This window comes from Podarcis cretensis (genome assembly GCF_951804945.1).
Source record: "Podarcis cretensis genome assembly, chromosome: 14".
NCBI classification, from domain to species: Eukaryota; Metazoa; Chordata; class Lepidosauria; order Squamata; family Lacertidae; genus Podarcis; species Podarcis cretensis.
In genome coordinates this window covers 31737990-31765645 of record NC_137183.1, presented here as the reverse complement: position 1 = coordinate 31765645, position 27656 = coordinate 31737990, and the positions used below count along the sequence as shown (strand labels likewise).

General features: G+C 47.3%; 3 protein-coding genes across 6 annotated transcripts; 1 reads left to right on the top strand and 2 right to left on the bottom strand.

Moving 5' to 3' along the window:
• Positions 1–2857: 2857 nt before the first annotated feature.
• On the top strand, positions 2858–13002 carry MLST8 (MTOR associated protein, LST8 homolog). Of its 3 annotated transcripts, XR_013832959.1 has the most exons (10): positions 2867–2973; positions 4741–4880; positions 4995–5046; positions 6084–6246; positions 7651–7726; positions 8357–8509; positions 8957–9081; positions 9597–9760; positions 11321–12723; positions 12755–13002. XR_013832959.1 is itself a non-coding variant. In XM_079952811.1 (9 exons), exons 2-9 carry the CDS (start codon positions 4752–4754, stop codon positions 11437–11439), a joined length of 981 nt encoding a protein of 326 aa, XP_079808937.1. In that variant the 5' UTR covers positions 2858–2973; positions 4741–4751; the 3' UTR covers positions 11440–13002. The 3 variants fall into 3 exon arrangements, 2 of the variants coding, with proteins under 2 accessions (XP_079808937.1, XP_079808938.1); XM_079952811.1 differs by having other exon boundaries at positions 2858–2973; positions 11321–13002; XM_079952812.1 differs by having other exon boundaries at positions 4998–5046; positions 11321–13002.
• A 2-nt stretch (positions 13003–13004) lies between these two features.
• Positions 13005–22606, bottom strand: BRICD5 (BRICHOS domain containing 5). Of its 2 annotated transcripts, none has more exons than XM_079952826.1 (6): positions 19999–22606; positions 18884–19015; positions 18016–18168; positions 16865–16972; positions 14360–14513; positions 13005–13548 (listed from the first exon to the last, which is right to left on the bottom strand). In XM_079952826.1, exons 1-6 carry the CDS (start codon positions 20002–20004, stop codon positions 13454–13456), a joined length of 648 nt encoding a protein of 215 aa, XP_079808952.1. In that variant the 5' UTR covers positions 20005–22606; the 3' UTR covers positions 13005–13453. The 2 variants fall into 2 exon arrangements, with proteins under 2 accessions (XP_079808952.1, XP_079808951.1); XM_079952825.1 differs by having other exon boundaries at positions 20493–22606.
• Positions 22607–22747: 141 nt separating this feature from the next.
• PGP (phosphoglycolate phosphatase) lies at positions 22748–27538 on the bottom strand. Its single transcript, XM_079952817.1, has 2 exons — positions 26692–27538; positions 22748–25044 (listed from the first exon to the last, which is right to left on the bottom strand). Exons 1-2 carry the CDS (start codon positions 27287–27289, stop codon positions 24719–24721), a joined length of 924 nt encoding a protein of 307 aa, XP_079808943.1. The 5' UTR covers positions 27290–27538; the 3' UTR covers positions 22748–24718.
• Between the last annotated feature and the right edge of the window lie 118 nt (positions 27539–27656).

The following is a 27656-nucleotide window of genomic DNA, read 5'->3' as shown; positions in this document are numbered from 1 at the left end:
TAATAACCACAACAACTCACAGCATGCTCAGTTTGGCATGTAGATGTGATACGTTTATCTTATTAATAGTCATACTTTTATTCAAAGGAGGAGCAGGTGGGCTCAAGGCCTTCTCCCCATTCCTCATTTCATCCTGACAGCAGCTTTGTGAAGCAGGCTAGTGCTGGCTGATGGTAACTGGCCAAAGTCACCCATGGTTGAGTGGCGATTTGAGCCCATGTCTCCCAGGTCCTAGTCCAAGACCCTAACCACTACACCACACTGCCTCTCAGGCACACTGTCTGGGGCTGCTGAGAACATGAAAACATATGGAGGGCACTCAGCTGGCTTCTGCCCCCTGCGCATGCTGAAACAGCCCTCCATAAAATTTCTGACGAGCTCCTCACCTCCATATCCAACAATATGGCGCTAGATCCTTATCCCTCTTGATCTCTCAGTACAATCTCTCCTGCTTGACTCCCTTTTTACCCTAGGACTTTCATGTTTCTTTTTTATTCTATTGTCATTATTTGTAAGCGTTTGTTTTTTTTTTTACTATAAAGCAGGGGTCAGCAAACTTTTTCAGCAGGGGGCCGGTCCACTGTCCCTCAGACCTTGTGGGGGGCCGGACTATATTTTGCGGGGGGGGGGGATGAATGAATTCCTAAGCCCCACAAATAACACAGAGATGCATTTTAAATAAAAGCACACATTCTACTCATGTAAAAACATGACCGTCTGTGGGCTGGATTTAGAAGGTGATTGGGCCGGATATGACCCCTGGGCCTTAGTTTGCCTTCCCATGTTATAGGAACAAGTAGAAACAAATTGAAATTTACAACACGCAGCACAGAGCAATTTAAACCCTCAGCAATGTAAATCATTCCAGGGGGGTGTTAAATGCACAATTGTGCTAAAACATGAGAGTCATTTCGCTTTGTTCTTATCGAAGCCAAGTATGACTATACTGTATACTGGAGGAACAATGGGATGATTATGTTCTGCCTTATTAGCACAGGAGATAAAGTGATGCCAAATTGCACACAAAAAATTGTCCTTTGTGCTTTGTCCCCTGACAACCTTTTAATGCTGGGGAGATCTTTTCAAGTGAGGCTGCTTGCCATATTTTACAAATAATTGAGATTTGTCAAAGGGAAGGTTTCCCCAGAATTTAGCAGCAGACACCAAAAGGTGAATAACAATTGGGTTTTGAAATTGTGCTGCTGTAGTAGAAGGAGGTAAGTGGGGAAAAGGCAGCTGTCTGGAAGAGGGAAAGTGGGGAGAGGTACTGCTCCCCTTGTGAAAGCAGTTGTCTCTAAGAGGCTGGTGTCTCTGGGAGGTCATTTTCATCAGGCCTAGACCCACCTGGCACTATAGACATCAGCCCAAACCTGCCCACCTTAAGCTGTACCTGTGCTGGGGAAGTGAGGATTTAAGGCCAACCTACCGGGGTGACCCCAGAGGAGTTTGTCTCTTTGGGGTGCAAAGAGAGCTCACCTGTTTCAGTTTTTTTATGTGCATAGGTTTCTGTGCGGTGTCGTTTGTCTATTTCTCTGGGGGTTTGCTGTGGTTTTTTTCCTGGGTTTTTTTCTGAGGTGAGAGGCTGGATGTTTTGATTTGATGCAATACTTGTACTTCTGCTTTTCCAGCAGCAAATGTTGAGTTCCAAGTGGCACCAAAAAATCGACGACAATTAGAATAATTGAATTGCAGAGTTGGGAGGGACCTTGTGGATCATCTAGTCCAGCCCCCTGCAATGAAGGAATATGCAGCTGGGGGATCGAATCTTCAAGTTTGGTGTTAGCAACTTCTTCGTGTGAAGAAGTGTGCATGCACACGAAAGCTCATACCAAGAACTAACTTAGTTGGTCTTTAAGGTGCTACTGGAAGTTCAGTTTGATTTATTACGGCCATTGGCCCATATCGAAAACAATACATCAAAATTTATCCATAAACAATACAATTTAAATAATCGCTTCTCGGCCTTTTGGCTAAGATCAAGTGTAGTGGTGCTACTGGAAGGAATTTTTTTATTTTGTTTCAACTGAGTGTTGCAGTCACTGCAATACCAAACACAGCAGCAGATAATTATAGCTCACAACAAGAACAGATTCATCAAAGCAATTAATACAATTAAGTGAAGTGACAGTATAATTCAAAATATGTGGCCTGGATTGGTGTAAGTGAAAGTGGTTTCATGCTCCTGAATGAAAGTGTTCCCTTCCTGGGTGTGAGGCAGGAGGGGAGTGTGGAGTTTTTGTCCCAGGATAACTCTCTTACTGGAGGCTTTATGGCGGCCTTTACCAATGGCCTGTCAAAATATGTCCATAAAACCTATTTTCCCCAAGCCTGGTGCCCTCCAGATGTTTTGGACTACAAATCCCACCAGCCTCAGTCAGCCAGGTCACGCTCCCATTAGCCCCAGAACCGTACCTGGTTCTGCTGGCTGGGGCTGATGGGAGTTGTAGTCCAAAAATCTGCAAAGCACCAGGCTGGGGAAGGCTGTTTGGAGTTTTTTTCTGTCAGATCGTACTGCGCATGCTTCATTTTAGCTGCGGCCTGTTCCTCCTGCAAATGAACAGAAGGGACAGTTTTTCTTGGGCGGCAGGCAGGATGAGTCCATAGATGCACCAAAGCGTAGAGAAACATGTTGCTGGAGGGAAGGACGTGCTTTTCTACACACTTACCTGGGAGCAACTCCCATGGAACTTATGCTTGAGTAGACATGTGTAGGTTTCCTCTGTAAAATCCCGGTTTTCTTCATTGTTTGGGTAGGCCTCACAAAAAGGAACTCGGAAGTCAGATACTTGATGTACATCTATAAATTGGCAAGTTTATGAAAAGACACTAGAAACGTAGGACTTGGGGTTTTTTCTTTTGTGCGCAGGCGCGTATTTGCCCTTTGATTTCTTCCGACGCAAGCGTAGTTTGAACCGGGCAAGATTTGGCGTGCGCATGCGCTTTACCGGCTCCCTCCCTCCTCTGGTTCTGAAGGTAAGCGTCCTTTTCGCACCCCCTCCCCACCCGCCAGTCCCCAATAAATGGGGCAGGGAATCTCCCTCTGTGGATCAGAGACAGTGCTCTGCGATGAAAATATAATGTATAATTGCAAGTTTTCATTCTTATTCCAATATTTATTTTAATTTATGTTGCATTTTAATTTTTGCAATGCTCACCCTTTCCCTCTTGTTTGCTTTCAGCGGTCCAAACTTATTTTATTTGCTTCTTGGATTTAGATGCCCTTTTTCCTCTGAGGAGCTCAAAGTGTCCTCTGTTCCAGCCTTCCATTTTATTGTCACAACTACGCTGTGAGCCATGTTTGGTTTGGACTCGATAGAACTGGGCTTTGAACCCAGGACTAGTCAGACACACTCCAGCTGCTGCATCACTCCTTGCCTTGTTACCTCTTCTTGGGTGGGTGGGGGAAGCAGCGATTGGCTGCATGCCGCTATTGATATTTGGGGAGCGTGCTGTGTGCATTGAGGGGGCTGTATAAAAATGAAAAAAACATTGCAATTCAAGGCTGAGCCAGTCCATATTGCCTGAATAGCTTGAACCCACCCTCACCCTACCAGCCCTCTCCAGTGTGTGTGTGCGCTCTGCTCTACAAATTTGATCCAGGTTCCTAACAGTTTTAATAAGGGTCTATACACACACTTGGGGTTTCTTTCAGATTCCTGCATCCTCCTTCTGAAAGATGCAGGGACATGGCAACATGCATAGACAGGCAGACAGACAGACAGACAGACAGACAGACAGAAAGTCTTGCAGTGACTCCATGGAAAACAGTGTGACTTGAGTGTGGCTTGTCAGTTTAGCATAAGAACATAAGAATTTGCTCCACTGGGTCAGACCAATAGCCTATCTAGTCCAGCATCCTGTCCTCACAGTGGCCAACCAAATGCCTCTTCTGGGAAGCTCCCAAGCTGCACCAAGCACAAGAGCCCTCTCCCCTGCTGCAGTATTCAGAAGCATTGCTGCCTCTGACTGGGCTGCATCAATAGGAGTATTGCATCTAGATCAAGGGAAGTAATAGTGCCACTGTATTCTGCTCTGGTCAGACCTCACCTGGAGTACTGTGTCCAGTTCTGGGCACCACAGTTCAAGAAGGACACTGACAAACTGGAACGTGTCCAGAGGAGGGCAACCAAAATGGTCAAAGGCCTGGAAACGATGCCTTATGAAGAACGGCTAAGGGAGCTGGGCATGTTTAGCCTGGAGAAGAGGAGGTTAAGGGGTGATATGATAGCCATGTTCAAATATATAAAAGGATGTCACATAGAGGAGGGAGAAAGGTTGTTTTCTGCTGCTCCAGAGAAGCGGACACGGAACAATGGTTCCAAACTACAAGAAAAACTACAAGAAAAAAGATTCCACCTAAACATTAGGAAGAACTTCCTGACAGTAAGAGCTGTTCGACAGTGGAATTTGCTGCCAAGGTGTGTGGTGGAGTCTCCTTCTTTGGAGGTCTTTAAGCAGAGGCTTGACAACCATATGTCAGGAGTGCTCTGATGGTGTTTCCTGCTTGGCAGGGGGTTGGACTCGATGGCCCTTGTGGTCTCTTCCAACTCTATGATTCTATGACTGTGGAGACAGAGCATAGCCATTGTGGCTAGCGGCCACGTTGTCAGCTCTCAGCTCCTTCCTGGGCAGTGCTGAGTCTCCTGCTCCCTGCCAGTGTCTCTTTGGGAGAAGGTAGGGCATCTCCTCTCTAGCCACATGGGCAGGACCTCCTACCCCTCTCTCTTTCTGTGTTCTTAGAAACCTGGACCATGAACACAGCACAGGGCACTGTGGGCAGCGACCCCGTCATCTTGGCCACTGCCGGGTATGACCACACAGTTCGCTTCTGGCAGGCCCACAGTGGGATATGCACCCGGACCGTCCAGCACCAAGATTCTGTATCCTTTTGATGTGCCAGCTGTAACAGGCCTTTGGCTCTGGTAACCTTACTTAGTGTTTCGCTATAGCTACGTGGGCCAGCCTGTTCTGTCTTCCTTAACTACATTTGCCAGCAGGTCAATGCTCTCGAGATCACCCCAGATCGGAGCATGATTGCTGCTGCAGGTAAGTGTGGTGTATTCCAAGAGCATGGAAGTGCAACCTTGTCTTTCCAACCTTGTCTCTCCAAGGGCATGATATCTGTAATGCTGATGGCTCTGCCAAGGAATTGTGAGGTTGGTGTGTTGGCTACAGACACCTAACAGTGAATTTTCTCCATGATCACAAAGCTATGGCCTCAGGAGAAGCTAGGGAGGTTATTTCCAGCCCAGAGAAACACCCCCATGCTTGTTAGTTGATGTCAGCCCTACCATCAGGTAAAGTGAAGGAAATGCAACATGCCCTACCCCACTGCCCTGGTCATTCCTTTCCCCTGTCCTTATTTGGAGTTGATCGATTACATTTATATCCCACCTTTTTATCCAAAGAGCTCAAGGTGGTGCCCATGGTTCTCCCTCTCCTTATTTAATCCCCACATCAACTCTGTGAGGTAGGTTAGGCTGTGAGGCAGTGATTGGCCCACACGATCACCCAGTGAGATTCATGCCCAAGTGGGGATTTGAACCCTGGTCTCCAAGGACCTAGTCTGACACTCTAACCATTACACCACACTGGCTCTCCAGTTAGGATGGGAGCAGGGCTAGGAAGAAAGGACAGACACAGAAGAGGGGACCCTTCTGTTGTTTATAGTGTTGGGATTTACTGTTACAGGGATTCCTGGTTAATAAGATAAACTGCTTACAGTTCATAGAATCATAGAGCTGGAAAGGATCTCATAAGTCTAGTCTAACTTCCACTAAGACATTTATTCCTAATAGAGAATAACTTTGCTTTTAAACCTCCAAAGTTTAGTTGAAACCCTGCTTTTGAACCCACCGGTGTAGGTCCTACCTACCTGAGTATGATCAAACCAAAATAAATTTCACTTTGCTGTCCCCATCTCCTTAATACTTGCCACTGCAGCTGAAGGAGAATGACTGCTTTAATCTTTTGTGGGTCTTGACACGAGTTCTTATTCTGCCAGTCGCCCGCAGAAAATTCTGTGCAAAGGTCAAATTTGTGCTTTGAACTAGCTATGAACTAGTTGGGGGTCTTTTGCCCAGGCTATCAACACATCCGTATGTATGACTTGAACTCCAATAACCCAAACCCTGTTATCAACTACGACGGTGTCAGCAAGAACATCACCTCTGTTGGCTTCCATGAAGATGGTCGCTGGATGTACACAGGAGGCGAGGACTGCATGGCCCGCATTTGGGACCTCAGGTAAGCCTCTGGAGCTCTGCTCCTTTCCATAACCCAGAGAAAGGGGATAAAGAAAAGTTTTTCTCCTGCTGTCACAGGTGAAGCTGTATGTTGGAAAACTCAGGACAGAAAAAAGAAATGATTTCATCATACAGTGCACAGTTAAATTATGGAGCATACACCCACAGGAGACAGTGATGGCCATCAAACTGGATAGCTTTAAAAGGAGATTAGAAAAAAATAGTGGAGGAGAAAAATATTGATAGCTGTTGGCCACATCAGCTATGCTTTGCCTCTGTGGTTGGAGGCAGAAATACTTCTGATGTGCCATTGGCCTGATACAGCATCAAAGCTCTTCTTATGACCATGGATCTGCAAGGAAAGTCAGTGAGTTTGACGATCTGCAAGATACACAGGAGTTTCTTTCCTCAAATCATGATTAAGCAGCATTGTTGGCAAGAAGACAGCATTGTTGTGGGGTCGTGACCAATGGTTCTTGCAGCCTAAATCAGATGCTGGCTAAGTTTACACTGGCCACATAGCACCACAGAACTGGAAGAGACTTGAAGGTCATTCAGTTTGACTCCCAATGCAGGAACAAGGTTGTTTGAGCCAAGGGTTTTCTAGCGTGACCTCAAGCAAAACTCTGTCCCACTGAGTTTAATGAGCTTTCCTTCCTAATGAATTTATTTATCTATAAGAATATTTATATACCAACTCGCAAAAAAATCTGGTGGTGTACAATAAAACCATTTAAAACATCCAGAAATAGTAAGCTCATAGAATACAGAACAACTCAGAATTAAAAGTGGTTATCTAAAGTTTTAGAATTGCAGCCTGCATGCTGAATCTGCATCTAGTGGCTTGCCAGTTTAATAATTCTTGACAGTCTTGTTTAATGTTACAAGAGAAAGAAGAGTAGAAGGAAGAGGGGGAGAAGTCCAGCTTGTCTGACCTAAAGTTTGGGAGCTTTGGGAGTGAACAAACTGCTGATTTTCAGAGGGGTTGCTGTGTTAGTCTGTTGCACCTTAAGGCAAACAAATTTATAATGGCATAAGATTTGGAGACGATATGCCACTTCATTGGATGCATGAACTGTTATCCTGAGTTGCAGGAGTGGATATTTTGAGGGTGAAATTTAAATTATGATGGGGGGGTGGTGGATCACATTGTAAGTTTACTCTCTATGTAGTTCAGGAAGAGGAATCTGCACATTTAGGATGTGATCCCCTAAGCATTGTTTAATGCGCTCCACTGAGGGTTTGCCAGGAGATGTTTCTTTAAAATATAAGATCTGATTGCATAGGAGGCTTTCCTGGTGAATGAAGTTCACAAAAAGTGCTTTGGAGGTCCCTGGAGTAATGGCAGTGAAGGGGTTATGCTTTGGCTCACCGGTCATTCTGCCTGCATCTGTACTGTTCCCAGGTCCCGCAACCTCCAGTGCCAGCGCATTTTCCAAGTGAATGCCCCCATCAACTGTGTCTGCCTTCATCCCAATCAGGTATGAATCACAGAATTGTAGAGTTGGAAGGGACCCCAGTGGTCACCTAGCCCAACCCCCTGCAATGTAGGAATTCCAGCTAAAATCATTGACATGTGGCCATCCAATCTCCAGTGAAGGGGAGTCTGTTCCACTGTCGGACTCCTCTTAGCATCAGGAAGGTCTTCCTAATGTTTAGTTTTCATTTGAATCCATGGGTTCAGGTGCTCCCCTCCGGAGCATCAGAAAAGCTTCCTCCATCTTCCATGTGACACCTCTTCCAATATCCGAAGGTGGCTCTCATATCGCCTCTCACTATTCTTCTCACCAGGCTAGAGAAACCCAAACCGGTCAACATGAAGCCCTCCCATCCACACATTCTAGATACTTTTATTTTCTGACATTCCTATTCCACCTTTCGTCCCTTGAGGAATCCAAAAGGGTGGGTTTGTGGGTTTCCAGACAGTCACCCACCCAGGCACTGACCAGACCCAGACCTGCTTAGCTTCAGCAGGGAGCTGGCCTCATGTGCCTTCAGACCATCCCCTGGGAACATCTCCCCTTTTCATGCAGTCTTCCAAATGGTGGGGATTTGCAGGGTCTGTGGTCTTGACAGGGGACGGCCCTTTTTGCATGTGTTTCTGTCCACAGGCAGAACTTATCGTTGGGGACCAGAGTGGGGCCATTCACATCTGGGACTTGAAGACGGACCACAATGAACAGCTCATCCCAGAGCCGGAAGTCTCTGTCAACTCAGTTCATATTGATCCTGATGCCAGCTACATGGCTGCAGTTAACAGTTCAGTAAGTGCTGCCTGGCTTTGCGGTGCACAGTGATGCGCTACAGCCTGCCTATTGCTTCTCTGCCAGTGTCTTGTTTAAAGAGTCCACAGTGGCTGTGTTTGCACGTAGCACTAAACCAGGGTTTGTTTTAACCATGGTTTGTTCAACAAACCATGAGTTGCCTGACAGAGGAACAAACAAGCCATCCAAAGTTTTTGTTTTCCAGATGCTCTTGCCTCGGACCACTGTAGCTTAGCGAAGGCCTGGGGTGGGTTGGTCAAACAAATCATGGTTAAGCAAGGCTCCTCGGTTTGCTAAACCATAGTTACCTCAAACCATGCTGGGCTGGGTTTGCACATGCCAGTTAGGTTAACTATGGCTTGGTGTCATGTGACAACCAAACCTAAGCCTTCAAGGGATTTGGCAGGCAGATGGCCTCTCAGATGTTTCATTCCCCTCCCATTGCAGGGAAACTGTTATGTGTGGAATCTCACAGGTGGCATAGGAGACGAGGTGACGCAGCTCATCCCAAAGACCAAGATTCCTGCGCACAGCCGCTATGCTCTCCAGTGCAAATTCAGCCCAGACTCCACGTGAGTAGGACTGGCTTTCTAGGGTTTCATATGGTGGGGGTGGGGGACGGCATTCCCAGCCCTATCTGCAGATGCCATAAGGCTGCCTGCCGGCATAGCAGATTCTCTTACCACTGAGCTACAGACCTTTCCTATAAGGATTCTTTTTGGGACCCATAACTATGGAAGCTTTCTCCATTTAGTGCCAGTGTGGTGTAGTGGTTAGAGCATTGGACCAGGACCTGGGAGACCAGGATTCAGATCCCCACTCGGCCATGAAGCACACTGGGGGACCTTGGGGGAGCAGTCACTGCCTCAGCCTCAACCTACACCAGAGGGTTGTTGTGAGGATTAAATGTGGAAGGGGAGAACTATGTATGCCACCTTGAGGAGGGGATGAAAATAAACAATACATTCTTTAAAACCCGGCAGTATAAATAGGGACTTTATGTTATCGGTTATTTTGGGTGACACTTCTAGCCCGTGTTCCACCTGCCTTGCCCCACTCTTGACTAGTCTTCCGTCTTCTGCTCCAGGCTTTTGGCGACCTGTTCTGCTGACCAAACCTGCAAGATCTGGAGGACGTCTAACTTCTCTCTGATGACGGAATTGAGCATCAAGAGCAACAACCCAGGGGAAACCTCCCGCGGCTGGATGTGGGACTGCGCGTTTTCAGGGGACTCTCAGTACATTGTCACAGGTGAACAAGGGTGGGCCCACCTTTCCTTGGAGAATGAATAGGATGGATGGCAAGGGACATTAAGCCCCCTGTGGCCAGGCCAAGCTATTTTGGTACCTTATGTAGAAAATCAAACGATGCCCGTCTCATTTCTCCCTCCCACCCTACTAAAAATACGAAGATTTTGAACAACGTACACATTGTTAAACAGTACAGTGGTACCTCGGGTTAAGAACTTAATTCGTTCTGGAGGTCTGTTCTTAACCTGAAACTGTTCTTAACCTGAGGTACCACTTTAGCTAATGGGCCTCCCACTGCCGCTGTGCGATTTCTGTTCTCATCCTGAAGCAAAGTTCTTAACCTGAGGTACTATTTCTGGGTTAGTGGAGTCTGCAACCTGAAGTGTCTGTAACCTGAAGTGTCTATAACCCGAGGTACCACTGTATATAATTCTATAAATGCTTTATGAAGTAGCTCACTAATTGTTACGGCAACCTTGTAAAGCAGTTCAGTAGCATCAATATACCGTATTTTTCATCCCATAGGACGCTCCGTCCCATAGGACACATCTACTTTTTTGGGGGGGGGAAATAAAGGAAATTTTTTTTCCTTTATTTCCCCCCCCCCCAAACCAGGTCGGGGAACAGTGGAATGGCGGCGCTGCGCCTCCCCGCTGTCCCCCGAGCTTGTGGGGCTGGCCGATGTCTGTCCGGTGCGCGGGGTGCTCTGCTTCAGGGCGCCACGCGCGCCGGGCGGCAGGCTGCTATCCGCAGCGTGGGGAGCGCTGCGGGGAACTCCTGCAGGGTTCCCCACGCTGCGGATGTCTGTCCGGTGCACGGGGCGCTCTGCTTCAGGGCGCCCCGCCCGCCGGGTGGCAGGCTGCTATCCGCAGCGTGGGGAGCCCTGCGGGGAACTGCTGCAGGGCTCCCCACGCTGCGGATGTCTGTCCGGCGCACGGGGCACTCTGCTTCAGGGCGCCCCGCCCGCCGAGCGGCAGGCTGCTATCCGCAGCGTGGGGAGCCCTGCGGGGAACTGCTGCAGGGCTCCCCACGCTGCGGATGTCTGTCCGGCGCACGGGGCACTCTGCTTCAGGGCGCCCCGCCCGCCGAGCGGCAGGCTGCGGACACCTGCGCGAAGCACGGGGCGTCCTCCAAAGGGCGCCCTGTGCTCTGCGCTGCCGGCTGCCGCCCACAAGCCCTGCGCGCTCAGGGGAGTTCCCCCGGGCGCGCAAGGCTTGCGGACACCTGCGCGAAGCACGGGGCGTCCTCCAAAGGGCGCCCTGTGCTCTGCGCTGCCGGCTGCCGCCCGCAAGCCTTGCACGCCCGGGGGGAGTTCCCCCGGGCACGCAAGGCTTGCGGATAGCTTCCTGGAGCCTGGAGAGCGAGAGGTGTTGGTGCGCACCGACGCCTCTCGCTCTCCAGGCTTCAGCGAAAGCCTGCATTCGCCCCATAGGACGCACACACATTTCCCCTTCATTTTTGGAGGGGAAAAAGTGCGTCCTATAGGGCGAAAAATACGGTATTGCTGATTGTTGTGTGTGTTTGTATGTGTGGCTTCACGGTGTCCCTTTTCCTTCCCCAGCCTCCTCTGATAATCTGGCCAGGCTCTGGTGTGTGGAATCAGGCGAGATCAAACGGGAATACAGTGGGCATCAGAAAGCGGTCGTCTGCCTTGCTTTCAACGACAGCGTCTTAGGCTGAGAAGGCTGCGCTCACAAGATTGCTGCAAGACTGGGTTTTTTTGGGGTCAGGTGTGCAAAGACTGTGTTGCCACCCACAGCTGCCTTTCTGCAGAAGAGCCAGATTCAAGTAAAATTGAAGCCACCTTAACCATCTTTGCACAGTGGCAGGCAGTTTTAAAACAGAACCTCCAGATTTTGTTTGGCGTAAGATCTTTGTGCAAAAGTATCGCTTAACAAAGAGTGGTTTGTAAGGAGAAGCTGTGACACTCAGCACCAATGTTACTGTATGGGATGGATCTCCCAACAGAGGGTTTCAACTTGTTCTCTTTGGGGGACCGCTTTTGTTTAGGTGAGGCTGCCCTCTGTTCCTTCCACTCACCTTTGCCCAACATAAATGGCTAAGCGGACATTCCAACTAATGTGCATACACCCCCCCCCTTCTCCCACGCCAGGAGCAAGGTAGGCGGCCTCTGTTGCAAGCTTACCACCTCCTGCTCCAGAAGGCTCACTGCAGTTGGAAAAAAAATGGTTTACCCTCATTCCTTTCGTGGTTATAAACTGCTGGATTGGATCAGAGGTCCATCTAGGCCAGCTACACCAGTGGGAAGCTCACAAGTAGGATGTGAGCACAGGAAAACTCATGACTGTGATTCCTGTTTTGCGGGGGGTTGGACTAGATGACCCTTTGTGTCCTTTCCAACACTGCAATTCTGTGATTTCCCCTCTGCTCCTGGAGGTTACTGTCTTGACTAGTAGTTTTCATCTTCCATGAATTGTCTAGAGTAGACCCCTCTCAAAGCCATCCAGGTCAGTAGCCATCACTGCATCTTGTGGGAGCGAATTCCCATAGTTCTGCTATAACTTTCTTCTGTCCCTCCTGAATTTTCCAACATTGGCATCATTGGACAATCCGGGGTTGGTGGGGGGCAGCATTATGGGAGAGCGAGAGTGTTTTCTAACTGAATCAAGCTGCAAGTAAAAATGCAGTTAGGCCTGACATTCAATGCTGGAGCCAGGCGTGGGGAGAGTGAGCAATGGCTTCTCCCCGGAGTTTGGGGGGCGGGGAGCGCACCCTGTTCTAGGCTCAGAAGTGCCTTTATTAATTAGATTATTTAAATGCAGCCTTCCCCCAGATGGTACTCTCCAGCTGTTTTGGACTACAACTCCCATCAGCTCCAGCACCCTATGGCAATGCAATCTGTGACCGACGTCGAGTTGTAGTCCAAAAAAGCTGGAGAGCACCAGCTTGAGAAAGGCTGGTTGCGTAACTGAGCTAGCCAAGCAGTGTACCGCTGCCATCCTGGTTCACAGAATTGGGAAAAAAGGACTGAAAGGGGCATCCAGCAGGGAAGTGTGCTTGGAGAAGTGCAAGCGTGCTTTTAGCCCTGGGGGGTGGGACACAGGAGTTTTTGGTTCCTCTCTTTTCTCTCTCCCTCCCTTGCTGCTATTAACACACATCTCAAGCTGCTCATTTCCTCATTTTTTGTGCTTTTAATTATTTTCGCACATGCACACACACCAGGGTAGCTCCTTAAAATGGGTGGTTTGTGGTTTTTCTTAAAAAATACTTTGTTTTACAAAATGTTTGTTTGACTCGGATTTTTAACTGGATCTACACCACGCAGTTTCTTCTCCCCACAGACAATTATTTACAGGCTTATAGCAGAAAGGGCAACACTCTTTGTAAATAAAGCAGGAGTATACATATACATACAGTATACACACACACACACACACACACACATATGTATATACTGCCATCTTGACTGAGTGTCGCTGTAGTTCAAGCTTCCTCAACCTGGTCCCCTTCAGATGCTGTTGGACTACAAGCCCATCAGACCTGGGAAGCACAGCTGTGCTGATGGGAATCATAGTCCAAAGCACCCAGAGAGCCCCATGTTGGGGAAGGTTCCTGTAGCCCTTCTTGCCCAATCCAGAGCCCTGAATTGCAACATGGGCTTGGCGGAGACGGCAAAGCCTCGCCTTGTGTTCAAGTAGAGAAGAGCAGAGGTGCAGAAGGTGGTCCAGGCCATTCATTCGGGAAGGTAGTAGAAGCAGATGGAGACACAGATGTTGTTCGGAAAGCAGATGTCGATGCACAGGTAGATGAGCCGCTGCTTTGGAGGACCTATAAGGAGAACAGGTGTGCGGCGGGTGCGGTTAGTGCATGGACGGCATCCAAATGCAGAGCATTTACTATTAAAACTGATTATTCGGGGGGGGGGGAAGGTTGCGTATTAACGCAGCTCTCTTGCAGAATCTGGGAAAAGGCAACCACTCACCTTCAATAATTTTGCGTATTTAAATTTCAAGAAGCAGATCTCGGGCTCTGCTGCTATACATCTCCCATCCAAGAAACCACCTGCAAAAGGCTCTAGTGTTCCAGAAAGGGTGTCTCCCCACCTCTGAGCTCTTAAGACAGTGGGAGACACACCAGCTTGTTTAGCACTTCTCATCCCAGGGGAATTCAATCTGAGGGACTGGAGCTCTGCTCAGCAGATTGAATGCAAGCCTGAAAGCTCTTTATTGGATACCTGTTGTCCACCTTTCTACATGGTCCTCAGAATACAACCTGGTTTGGGATTATTTTTATTTAGCCTAGCTGAATAGGCATGCTGAGAGGCAGGAGTTTTTGAATTAATTAAATCGCTATCCCACCTTTTCCATGAGGAGGTTTACATGCCTCTTCCTCTTTATTTCATCCTCACAACATGCTGTGAGATTCTGCCTTATATAGTCATATCTAGTCCATGAAGCTCAGTGTTCTTTACACTGACTGGCAGCTGCTGTCCAAGGTTTCCCAGACTTACCTAGAGATGCCACTGGCAATTGAACCTGGGACCTCCTGCATGCAAGGCAGATGGCCTACCACTGAGCTACGATGACCCTTCCCCAGCTGGCTGCGTCTGTTGGGGGCTGGGGTCCAGCAGCCCACTCACCGTCTTTCTTCTTGACCCAGTAGATGGGCGCCTGCCCACACAGGGACCTGACAGCCTCCCCTGCCTCTTCTGGTCGCACCTGCCTCCCTGGCACGATCCCCAGGAACTCACGGTAGTACTGGGTCCTGTCATTGGGAAGCGGCAGCTGATCCACCTTGGCAGGAACAAGAAGCACCAAGTGTCAGGGCTCTGCATTCCTTAATCCTTCATTAGCGACCATCAAAAGGAAGCACTGAAGAGATGCTGGTATAAGCCAACCTTCACTCCAGCTGGTGCCCTGCAAAGGTTTTGGTCTACAGCTCATATCACGGCAGTGCTTGCTAGGGATGTTGGCAGTTGTAGTCTAAAACATCTGGCTAAAGCAACCCAGTCAGATGTGCAAGGTACATCATCATCATCATCATCATCATCACTATTATTATTTGGAGAGCACCAGCTTTGAGAAGGCTGGTGCGGACAGATGAACACCAGCATCTAGTTCTGCCAAGGGGTCAGGGACTGGGGAGCTGCAGTCATGCCATTGCCCCAGGTCACTGACCTGTCCTTTTTTTAAAAAAAATGGTAAATATTTTATTCGTCTTATAATAAAACAACATTGTTCAATCTCAACAAAAAATGCAGAGCATTGCATGCATCCATCCATAAGTCACATATGAGAAAGAAAAGTGGCAAGTGACTGAATCAGTGAATGCATCACCTTCAACTATCCATGGCATAGCCTCTCCTTTAGTAAGTGTGAGGGACTGGAAGTCTGACGTTCACAGTCTTCTTATTACAACATAAGGGACTGCTGGATTAGAGCAATGGCCCATCTAATTCAGCATCCTGTTTTCACAGTGGCCAACTAGATGGCCCTATAGGAAATCTGCAGGCAGGATCCAAACACGAGCCCCCTCTTCCCTCCTGTGGTTTCCTGCAACTAGTATTCAGAAGCATTGCTGTCTCCAACTGTGGAGGCAGAGAGAGCATAATTGATAGCCCCCTCCTCCATGGAATTATCTAATTCTCTTTTAAAGCCATCCAGGTTGGTGGCTGTCATTGCCTCCTGCGGGAGTGAGTTCTATAGTTTAACTTCGTGCTGCATGAAGAAATTGTATATTTTAAAGATTTATTTCCTGCCCTTCACCCCAAGGTCCCTAACATCACTTCTGTTTACACAGCTGACATATGGGAACCAGACCTTTTCAAAACAGTCTTTTCATTAACAAGGTTGCCGGGTGTCTCACATTCCTCCCCATTTACTTTCTTCCAAAGTTCTGGGGGAGTGTTGGCAGAGCTGGCCAGGAGCACTGCCTCCCTGCTAAATGGAAGTGGGGGCGGTAAACCAACCCCACTGAGCTTTGTCCCGACGTTCCCGGCAGAACAGGGGCCTCTGTCTTTCCGAAATCAAATCTCTGCCCTCGCCCCTCACCTGAAGCCATTAACATTTTGTCTGGAGGACTCTTATGCATCATTACTCAGACTTATGCTGCTGTGGAATCACTGACAAAAGCACCTTTGTTTCCTTGGCTTACTGCAAGTGCCCACGAGCTGGAAAGAGGGTTTCCTCTCCTTGTCTCCGGCCCCCTCACCCGCCACTATGTTACATTTTGGTCTCCTTTTCCTTTTACTTAAAGGAAATGGATAGGAGTAACCCACTCATTTTGGCTAAGAAGGCAGAGAGAGAATAGTTTTTCTCCCTCTCTCATAACACTAGAACTCATGGGCATCCATTGAAGCTGAATGTTGGAAGATTTGGGAAGGATAAAATGAAGGACAGCTCTTCTTCATGCAGCTCAGTCAACCTATGGAACTCACACCAACAGGAGGCAATGATGGCCACTAACTTGGATGGCCTTAAAAGAGGATTGGACACATTTAGGGAGGAGGAAAAGGCAATCCATGGCTACTAGTCACAATGGCTATGTTCCGATTCCTTGCTCAGAAGCAGCAATGCTTCTGAAAATGAGCTGCTGGAAGGGACATCTAGCTGGCCACTGTGAGAACAGGATGCTGGACTAGATGGGCTACTAGCCTCATGCAGAAGTGTCATCTTACGTTCTGAATGCCCAACAGGGCTGGGCAAAGACATTTTGCTGTTGACCAGAAGGTTGGTGTTTTGAACCCACCCAGAGACAGCTGTGGGAAGGATTCCTGCATTGCAGGGGTTGGACTAGATGACTCAAGGGGTCCCTTTGAAGTCTACAATTCTATAACCTGTGGCCCTCCAGTTGCTGTTGGGTTTTCAGATTCAATAGCTGGCCAGCAGTCAGGGATGATGACTGGAGCTGGAGTCCAGGAAGATCTGGAGGGCCACAGGTTAGGCAGGCACTCCTGATTAAGATGCATCCTAAAGGGAACGAATAATTCCCCCCTTTAAAGCCTAAGTTAGTGTCTTTCATCACCTCTTGTGGGAGATGGCTTTCCGGGTGATGCTTCTTCAAAATTCATTTAAACTAAGAAAACAGACAATAGAGTCTAGGGAATCTGGATTCTACAGAGGCTGTTTCAGCATTCTGTGCTTACCCTGTGTTCTGACAGGTTGAAGGACATCTGGACAGTATCTCGGTCTCGGTCATCCATCATCCGCAGGTAGCAATTGTTCTGCTCTGAGGGCTTGTAGCAGACGTAGCCCTGAACAGAAGAAACTAGATAAGTCTGTTTTGTTTGTTGGCAGGTTTCTTGATCCACTGACTACGTGAACAAAGTACTATCCTCTCTGCCTCCTGTGTAGCACCAGCAATGCACTTGGGGGAGCTAATCCGTGGCCCAAGAGAGATGCTGGACTCCCAGTCCCAGCATGGTCAGCGGGCAGAGATGACAGGTGCTGTGACCCAGCATCACCTGAAGGGCTGTGGGTTAGCCACCCCTGCAATATATTCTCATAGTTGTTGTTTTTCCTGAGCATCTCTCAGGCACAGGCTCTGAGAGTTGCTCCAGTGTGTTTCATTTGCAGAGAGAAAGATGCAGAGGTTCCTGATCTGGAAGCCACATCCTTCCTCAACTGGAAGTTTTGACTTCCAATACTGATTTTGTGTGTGTAAATACATACATGCTATGGGGCTTATGGCTGTGTGCAGAGGAAAATGCACTCTGCACATGCCCCTGGGCATTTTATTCTATCGAAGATTCCTGGGATGAAGCCTGCTCTGTGTGTGTGTGTGTGTGTGTCTTCTAGGGGCCTGCATGTCCAACACTGCTCAGAGCGGCTGAAATTTCTGTATAGCTAGACTGAAACCCACACTTGTTCTGGGGGCCTCCTGCACATCCAGAGGGATGCTCATTTCATTGAGCCACTTGAGCAGCAGGAGGGCAAGAGGCGGCTTCCTCTGACATAGTTTACTATTTCTAATGCTGGCTCCACCATGCTCCTTTGAATGCCAGGAAACTGCATCAGATTCCCCTATATTTATATATAACCTGTTCATTAAAAAAATCTGTGGCACTTGAAGAGGATAAAGGAATGCCACAAATATTGCTTCTTTTACCATCACAAAAATCCTGGGAGGCAGAAAGGCCATGAGGATTTCCCATTCAAGTGGCTTGGCCAGGAGCACTCGCCAGCTTCATGGCTTAGGTGGGCTTTGTGGCTGCACCTGCAACTTCTCAGCATTGTGCACCCTTCCCCCACCCCCTTCCTCACAATTTGGAAAGGCAGGGACCACCAGGACACTCACATTCTTGTTGTCAAACAAGACTGACGTTGTTTGGTTACTTGGGGAAGTTATGCAATAAGTAACTGTGTTCTTGGACTTGTTCATGAAAGCAGACTGGTTCATCCAGGACCCTGGTCGGTTCTGGAAGTTTAACCGGACAACCTGCAAAAGAGGCTATGAAGATATGCAGTGTTAAGTCTGGGTGGGGGGTGAGAGAAACTGCCTGGGCTATCGGCTGCAGCAAGATTCTGTGCGCTCCCCTCCCTGGTCCTGTTCTTGGGGGGGTGTGCATAGAACAGCTAAAGATAGTCATGGCAACAGCCAGAAAGAGGAAGACTTACATCTTTCAGCTCTTCAGTTGATGTTTTAATGGAGTGTTTGCAAGGAGGTTTGCAAAATCACAACTGGTGCAAGAAGGGAGACGACAGGAGTAATTTACATGTTGCTGATGCAATGAGCAGGGCAGATGAAAGAAAATGCTCTCATGTGCAACACATGCTTGTTCGTACATAAATCATTGCAAGAATAAGGGAAGGGGATACAGATAAAGAGTTTTCCAGTGGTAATAATATAAAGCAATAAACAAATCTAATAAATCAAATCAAGTCCCATTGAGTTCAATGGGACATATGGTACTCCCGGGCCAGCATGCTGAACAGCCTTCTCTCAACCTGGAACCTTCCAGCTGTAAGCAGCTCATGGGAGTTGTAGTCCAAAGCATCAGTGGGGTGGTGGAGTGGGCTGGTTGGTTGCACTGCTGGGGAAGGCTGGTATAGAGGACTGCAACCTTATTTTGCTGATGACTGATGAACAGTTTCAGCCACTCCCTGCAGGCAAAATGGGATGGTGAAGAGAGTATTGCGTTCCCCGGGTAAGAGAATCTCCTTACCTTGGGAGATGTTTTTGCGAAGTTGAGAGTTGCTGCCACAGCAATGCAGATAATTCCACAGATTAAAATGACAGAAAGAACAACCCAAAATGTCCTGGAAGGGCTTTTGGATTCTGCCGGTAAGGCTCTCTCCTAAGAGCCAAGATAAGCCCATCAGTCAAACAGAAGCCAACAAATTGAACATCAAAAGTATTAGTGGGAAACACCACATGCAACCTTCATTTGAAGGACTCCAACCCTTTCCTATTCTGCTTAGGAAAATGTACAATAAAACGGCATGACAAAAATGCAAACATGAATGTACTTGATGGATACAGAAGGTGTTGTTATGCGATATAAGCAGCTTAGGGCTTGCCTACCCAGTTTATATGGTTGTAACCTGCCCTGGAACCTAAGGGCAGGTAATTAATAATAAATTATTATTATTAATAATGTTTTGTTGACATGAAAATTAACTCATTCTCATCCCATTGCTGGATGAGTGATCCCTGGTTTTCTGAAAGCTGTGGACTATGTAAAGACAGGTAATACAAGTTATTCAAAATGTTTTTTGTCATGATCCACAGGGATTCCATGGATCATACATCTTCCTCTTTCCCTTGGTATCTAAGTCTTTGTATTATTTTGGTGTTCAAGTTGTTACTCTGCAAAAGCATAGGGATCTCATGCAGTGTAGTTATCAGTTTTTGGAGAAGTCTGGCTTGATTTAAAATCTTTAGTGCACAGAACTGAAATTAAGACAGCAATCCTTTGCAGGCTTGCTCAAATACAGGTCCCACTGTGTTCAGAGGAATTTACTCCAAAGTAAAGGATTGCAGTATAAGATATTTAGGCAGGCTTTGAAACTAAAATGTTTAATACTGTACTTTGCCTAAGTAAATGCAAGAGATTCAGAATATTGCCTACACAAAGTATAAAACAGTCTTCTCCAACCTTGTAGCTTTGATGTTTTGGACCTGTGCTGGCTGGGGCTTATAGTCCAATACATCTGGAGGGCAGCTGCCTGACAAAAAGTATTAGTTTAATGTTGACAGTAAGACTTCCTATAACATATATAAGTTCCCTAAGGTTATGAAAGATTTCACTAAGTTTGATCATTCTTGCCTACGGAGTACCTTCATTCTCCAGGAACACCAAGATCTGCATCAATAGTCCTGGGGTAGGAACAGCCGAGATGGTGCCCTTGTGATGTTGTGGGACCACAAACCACACTACCTTAGACTACTGGTATTGCTGGCTGGGGCTGATGGGAATTGGGGGCCCAACATCTCGAGAGCATCACATCAGGTACCCCTGTCCTGGGGCAATGAAAGGATTTGGATCAGAGCATTCTCTCAATTTCCTTTCTCAACCTGTATCATTCTCTCACTTCTACCCTGATCCCAAGACATCCAAAGTATTTTGGTGCCTAAGTTGAGAACTCCAGGCATCCCAATAATGTGGGACACAATCCATTTGCACGTTTTCCTGTGTGACTGTGCATCACTCCACTCCTTTAAAAGGAAAAATCCCAAGAGAAACAGATCAGGAACCCATTAAGGGACTTTTACTGTGCCAAGAAGTGGCAGGTGCTGGGTTGTGGGGAAAGAAAAGGCGGCAGGGTACTTACTGGACAGGGGGTGATGTGGGCCACAGTCTGTTCCTCCATTCTCGATGCCCTCTTTGCTCCTCTGACTCTGCCTTCTGACAGTATAGGGCTTGTGCATTATCAAATCCCTCGGAATCCAGTTTGAAACCTGAGAACATGCCCCATTTTACTGCCCACCCTGGCACCTTGACTTGGAGAAGGAGCCACGTGGTGGTGAAACGTTAGATGCTCTTAATGGTGGGAGGGAACAGAGGCTGCAGAAAGATGCTGTCCTGGGCACGGTGATGCTTTCGCTGTCCTTCCTTGTGAGACAGCTAACACATTCATGGGGAACACAATTGGGGGCTTTGTGTGAGACCTTTGCATTCTGGCAGCCGCCCTTGGTATGGGCCAGACATCTCTCTCATTTGGGGTGGGGGGAGGGAAGGAAGTGAAAACAAGTAGAGAAGAGTGCCAGGCTGCCCAGAGGTCTGAGACATCTGCTCCTGGAGAGAAGCTGCCATTCAGACCTGTCACCTTCCGAACCTCTGCAGCGCACAGAACCACGACTCTCCTGAATTAACACGGTCAGAAACAGGAAAAGGTTACTTGATGTGATTAATTATCAAATATAAATATATTTTTGTATTGCATGTCAAGCAAAGGCATGTTTTTGAGGACTCTGAAGGAAGAGGAAGTAGGAGACAACTTTGCGATTTCAACCATTTGGGAAACTGGATTGTCCCATTTTAAGATGGCAGCATGGCCATTGACACCAATAATGATCAGGCTAGATGTTAAAAAACCCAAGGGATTTTTTTGCAGAAGGTGGTGGGTGGGAGAAAAAAGGTTGTTTCTCTCAAGCCATCCTTGTCTGCAGCTGGTCAAGTTTTAAGATGGGAGTGTGAGAGGAGCTAGCGCACATTCAAATGAGGTACTTTCAGGTGCTGGCAGTTTTCAAGTTGCACCTCAGCCTCCTGGGAGGAAGGAGGGGAGAATGGCTGATCATCCATGTCAGTAAATGCAAGTAGCGAAGTGGGCACATACCTATGATAGGTGGAGAACAGGAATAAAGAGAAACTAAAAAATAGAATCCAAAGGCCCATAGAAAGAACCTCGACTTGTAGAGTCAGTGGAGCAGCTCACCAGCACTGGCCCATTTTACTTTGTTTCACGTCCAATGAAATGGCCTGAAGCCTTGGCTATTTCCACAGTGAGCTTGCCCCAAGATCATCTGGGGCAAGGCTATGATGACAGCTTGTCATCATCGTCTTATGAAGCACCTGCCATCTTTTGCTTCCAAGCTATTTCTTCTGGCAAAAGATCATACCACTGTCCTACGGTGTTTGCTTGAGGCCTATTAGAAAAAGGGGTGGGGGCCAGAAGAAAAATGCTTTCATGCAGACATGCTCATTCTCATAATTAACACACACTCTCCTGCATTTCATGGCTCAAAGTTAAGGCTGGGCACATTTTCCTCTGGCACCATTTCCTCAGAACACCCATTCTGCTCCTGCTCAGCTGTGGCTAAACAGCCCTTTCATGTCTCTAAATAGCTAAAAGCAAACCAGTCATCAACTTTGCGATATGTAGCCAAATACCGGCTCAGGGTGGTGAATTCTTTAAGGAATGTGCTGGCTGAAGTGATGGAAGTTGTAGCACAAAACATCTGGAGATTTATTTTCACTAAAAATAAGTAAAAACATGCTAAATTAGATCTCTATTGCCTTAGGGCACTAATTCTGAATCCAATTTTTTTCAGAAATCCAAAACCTCCAGGGATGACGTGACAGGCAAACACAAGGCTCAGACCTGATGGATAAACCACAATTTGCCATTATTTTTGAACCTAGTCTCTATGTGTAAAGAGGTACGGAGTTCTAAAAAAGGGAGATTAAGGCTGCAACTGTAGACAATAAACTCCACTGACAACAGTAGGACCTATTTCTACACAAAGTTATATAGGATTGCTAGTCTTATTTTACCAAAAAACAATTCTCACTAACCTTACATTAGGAACCAGAAATTCAAACTATTAATTTGAACACACAGCCAATTTAAATAAAAGAAAAATCTTCCCACTGGTGTCTCCTGGATATTTACAACATTGAACAATTTAGCTCTCAAGCAGGTTTCTTCCACATTTGATCATGATGCTACAGACAATTCAAATGAAACCTTATGGAAACAATTCCAATTTTAAAAAACAGGGTAAAAGGCTTATTTTGCATATTATTTTTGATGAACATGAATGAGGTTCATAGCATGCAAAATTAAAAGGCAACAACACAAAGAAAAAAGAGTGACTTCTTGTTTAATATGACTCAAGAACAGGACTGAATTTCCCCAGATGCATTTACACAGACTGCTTGGTCTTTCACCAGCACAGTTTCACAACAAGGGAAGAAACAGTGAAAAGAGGTGAAAGGCTCTATTGCATGGCTAGTAAGTATGAGCAGTTGTTGACAGGTTTCTAAACAACATTTATCACATATGGAACAATTCCTCAATCTCCCCAGATTTGCATAAGCACAAGTCCTAGCAAAAGGACATCATGTTATTTTCAAGTCAGTCCAAACAGAAAGAAAGAAACCGTTTGCATTATCATCGAAGATGGAGAAAACCTTTAGGCTTACAAATCAGTTCAGCAAGCCTAAGAAGAAAAATAATTCTATTGAGAAACAGATTATAAAGGGTACCTTGCTGAATGGGGGGTGTTATTGTGTATCTTTAGCACTTCTAAGTAAGTGTCAATGCTAATCCTATAATATTTATAAATACAAAATATATTTCACGGTGGACAAGACAATTATTGCTGCATCAAAAAGTGGCAAGTTCATGCAAGTTTCAAGTGTCTGTGATACAGGAAGCATAATCAGCACACAATATTGTCAGAGATATTTGGGTAATGTTTGGAAAATGAAAGCAGACAAGTATCATCTGTTGTTTACCCAAAGTGAGTGCTGCTTTCATCCTTACATCTCCATATCAGATTTCTTCAGCTGTTATTACACAATTTGGCATTTAGTGTCAAAAGGACAAAACTACCCAGACACTTCAAGAGTGCATTTAATCATGTTTCCTACAGAACAGCAAAACAAAATGGCTTGAACTCCCATTTTCAGCAGACAATTGGTGCCAAGGTGGATCTGCAAAGGACTTCCAATGTCCTCTGAACAACCCACTATTAAGATCTTAATAGGAAGCACAGGACAAGTTACTATAGTTGCTTCATCAGCACTGACTTCAAAATGGCTTGAATGCAAAATGGCACGTATTTATGCCAGAGGATCCCACAGATGGTACAATTTATGCTTGGGATCATTAACTACTACAACTTGTAGCAAGACCTTCATGTGACTGTGGCATTTTTGTAACTTTGCATGTGTAATTCAACCATTAGCACAATTTGGGAATCCTCAAATGATCCTTACTTAAAATGGTACTTCATCTTGCAGACTGCGCAGGTATTGCTGTGGTATGTACTGAAGAACACAAGCAAGATCTTTTGGAAATCTATTGATATTTCTCCTGAACAATAAATTCTATTTTTGATATATTATAATTCACTTTTAAAATAGATATCTGTTCTTCACATCGCTATATATATATTTATATTTATACACACATACACCCTACTATCTTAGAGGAATACATGAAACACGACAGCATCTTTCGTGTTTTGCATATTGAAGCAAGTGCAAATGGCTGTGTGGAAAGGCGCAACAACAAAATTATTGAACACACAAGTGATTTTCTATTTCCTGAAATCACATCTGAAGCAGGCTGCCTAAAACCGGGACCTGAGTAAGCATCAAAGCCAAGCTTAAAGTCAAGTTCTACAGGTCAGAAAAGAGCAATTGCCCTCCTACTGCTCATTTCCCTGAATTTCCCACAGACGAGGATATAGTTTCCACAAAGAACCACAGTGAAAAGTTTTAAGAGAAGCCTGCCCAATCCCTTTAACCCAGCTGAGCAAGACTCTACCCTGATGCCATTAACACTGCGGTTGTTTAAGACATACTTAATGCTTCACAACATCTGAAAGCTAACCAACACAACACACTTCCCTCTTTGTTCCAAAGTGCATTTTAAAGGAATTTGTAAACAGAGACCTTGAATTCTAAGTTACACACTAAAAGTCTCTGAAGTTGCAAGCAGCAATCATGTGCATTGCAGTAACCGAGGTGATACTACCAGCCTCGAGCCACTGAGGGTGCAGGGGGTGGGGAGAAGATACATTTTAAAAGCTGGAAAACTTCCCTTTTTTAATCCTGGAGGGTGGGGAGAAGGTCGGCTATGCTATCAACATAGTAATCGGGGACTAGGTTTTTCCGCTCAGGACAGTCACTCTCTAAGTGACCTTTTACTTCTTCTAGGGTGGAGACCCCTGTGAGGGTCAGAAGAGTTGTCAAGCCGCAGTTGTTGCCCATGAGGATGTCTGTGTCCAAGCGGTCGCCGACCATGATGGTGCGAGCAGGATCGATGTTGAACTCCTTGCCCACACACTCAAAGATGTAGCGGTTGGGCTTGCCAATGATGAATGCTTCACGCTCTGCTGCCGTCTCCACTGCTTTGACAAGGCAGCCAGTTCCTAAAAAGAGAAGCAAAGCAATTGTGAGCCAGATACAGCACTGAGGAACAAGTGCAAACCCCAAACTCATCTCAGCAGTCTATAAAGCCTGTCAGTGGGGGAAGCCAGCTGTGAGAACTCAGCTATGTTGTACTACTAAAGAAGGCAAACACAAATCATGCGCGGAGCAATACCCAAGCAGGGAATCATACAGAAAACAGTATCACTCCCACATTGGCTGAACAATGTAAAGTCCTGTTCCTCAGAAATGTTAAAGGCAATCTTTTCAGGTCAAATCTGCCAAACCTCACAAATGATCCCATCCACCCCCAGCCCACACACCTATCCTAATCTCTGCACCATTTTAAAGTAGCTGCTGGTACTCCACAACAGCCACTAGTCAGTACATCTCACTGGACAACCCCCACAGCTAAAGACTGACATAGGATTGTCATACCATGGTGTGTGACAAATGCTGAAAAGAGTTGGGAAGAGACCAAATTGAGACCAAACAACTGTGAGGCTACCTTTAAGGGACTGAGGTTCTAGAGCAGAGGGCATTTTCCCCCCTGAAGCAACTATTCACCCAGATAAAAGACATTAAACCTTTTTTAATGAAAACATCTGCCCACATATCAGGAAGCAGCTAGTGTGGTGGTCCTAGCAAGGTCCTCCTCATCAGAAAGGCCTCCACCTGTCTGCACCCAATCAGAACTTGTCTTCATTTTAGGCCTTCTCCCTTTCTTTCATGTGTGTTCACCCACTACCAATAAAGGTTGTTGCAGCATGCAGCCCACATACCGTAAAAGTACTGATCATGGAAAGCAGTTACCAGTCAATGTAGCAGGTCCTGAACTAGAGAGGCTAATGATTTAAGTATAAGGGAGCATTCTCTGTTCCTATTACAGCTCCCATCATTCTTCACACTTAGCCATACTAATGGGGGCTGACAGGAGTTGAACAAATGGGCTAAAGGAAGCTTGGGATGAGGGTTAGTTTTGACCTGAGGTGAAGCTCTCTATGAAGCTCACAGAGTGATTTTGGACTGCGTAATCTATCTCAACAGGGTAGTGATGATAAAAATTGGGCAGGATTTCAAAAATTGCTTCCAATACACGGTAAGCTAGAAGGATAACAAAACATTAAAACATTAAAAAGCAGCATTCCTGCAGGGGAAAGACAAGGAAGACTGCATGCACTCAGATGTAGCCAAACACAGGCCACATTCACACCATACATTTAAAGCAGTACACCACTTTAAACTAGTTGTGGCTTTGCCCAAAGACTTATGGTAGCCGTAGATTGTTAAGGATGCCGAGCATTGCTAGACCACCATTCGCTTCACATAGCTACAATTCCCAGAGCTCCCTGGGAAGAGGGACTGATTGTCACACTACACTGTGAACTGAGACAACTAGAGGTCTACTGACAACTCTCGGCACCTTTAAACCACAACTCCCAGCTTTCTTTAGGGAAAACTATGGCTGTTCAAGTGATATTGTAGTGCTTTAAATGTGAGCTTGTGAACGTGTCCTCCATCACGTCCTATGCTCGCTCAACCACCTGTGCCCTTCCGGACGGTCGCGCTCAGCTGGAGCTCAAATGCGGTCTGACGCACTTAAGCGCGCGGGAGCGCGCACACATACACAATAACACGCGTGTACGCACCGGGGACGGCGCTCCCTCCCTCGAGCGGCAGACGGTTGTCCCGGTTGGTGCCCACCAGGAGACACCCGTCGCGCATCAGGTAGCGCAGGGCCAGGCAGAGCTTGCCGTAGCTGAAGTGCTCGTCGTAGCCCACCAGCACCGCCCGCACAGAAGGATCGAGCGGGGCGCGGGAGCCAAAGTTGGCGGACCCCGGCTCGGGGGCGGGGCCCGTGCCCAGGTGCGCCACACCCACCGCCTCCAGCTCGGCGCTGAGGGCGGCCCCGCCCAGCACGTAGGCGGCGCCTCCCGCAGGAAGGGCGTGGCTTAAGTAGCGCGCGGCGCAGTAGGCGGAGCCGAAGACCTGCCGCGTCTCGGCCGGCGGGAAGCCCAGGCGCTGTAACTTCTCCACGTAGGCCTGGCGCGTGCGCGAAGAGTTATTGGTCACGTAGCACAGCTGCTTCCCGGCGCCCGCCAGGCGGCCCAGCGCCTCCGCCGCCCCGGGAATCGCCGCCTCGCCCCGCCACAGCACCCCGTCGCAGTCGAACAGCACCGCCTCTGCGTCCCGTAGCGCCGACCGCGCCGCGGCCGACGTTCCCAGCCGTTCGCACCGCTTCGCCATCGCGGACCTGCTCAGATGGACGGACTGAGAGAAACCGGCGCTGCTTTCTTCTCACGACTTCTCCTCGACGTCGATTGGCTGGGAGGCGGCGCGAGCTGGCGCTGATTGGGCGGGGCCGGCTTTTCAGGCTCCGCCTCATCTTGCGCCTTGAGGGAGAGAGTGAGGTGACCGCAGCCTTTAGACCCCTGCCTGAGCCCCGCCCGCCGTAGCTGCTTATTGGCCGAGATGAAGCGAAGCCACTTTGCTATTGGGTGAGATGCCGTGTTCTCGCTTCGTTTGCTCGGGCTTCGTCCGCATTTGCCAGGTTCCCATTGGCCTAGCCGAAATAGAGCCTTTCCGCCCTTGCTCCTCATTGGCTGCGGCGCCG

Coding starts and splice junctions, on each gene's coding strand:
- PGP (XM_079952817.1), bottom strand. CDS start 27,289: ATGGCGAAGCGGTGCGAACGGCTGGGAACGTCGGCCGCGGCGCGGTCG. Junction 25,045..26,691: donor GGGAGGGAGCGCCGTCCCCG/GTGCGTACACGC, acceptor TTCTCTTTTTAG/GAACTGGCTGCCTTGTCAAA.
- BRICD5 (XM_079952825.1), bottom strand. CDS start 20,531: ATGGAGGAACAGACTGTGGCCCACATCACCCCCTGTCCA. Junction 18,169..18,883: donor TCGCAAAAACATCTCCCAAG/GTAAGGAGATTC, acceptor ATATCTTCATAG/CCTCTTTTGCAGGTTGTCCG. Junction 13,549..14,359: donor CTGGGTCAAGAAGAAAGACG/GTGAGTGGGCTG, acceptor TTCTCCTTATAG/GTCCTCCAAAGCAGCGGCTC.
- MLST8 (XM_079952811.1), top strand. CDS start 4,752: ATGAACACAGCACAGGGCACTGTGGGCAGCGACCCCGTCATCTTGGCC. Junction 9,082..9,596: donor AAATTCAGCCCAGACTCCAC/GTGAGTAGGACT, acceptor CTTCTGCTCCAG/GCTTTTGGCGACCTGTTCTG. Junction 9,761..11,320: donor CTCTCAGTACATTGTCACAG/GTGAACAAGGGT, acceptor TTCCTTCCCCAG/CCTCCTCTGATAATCTGGCC.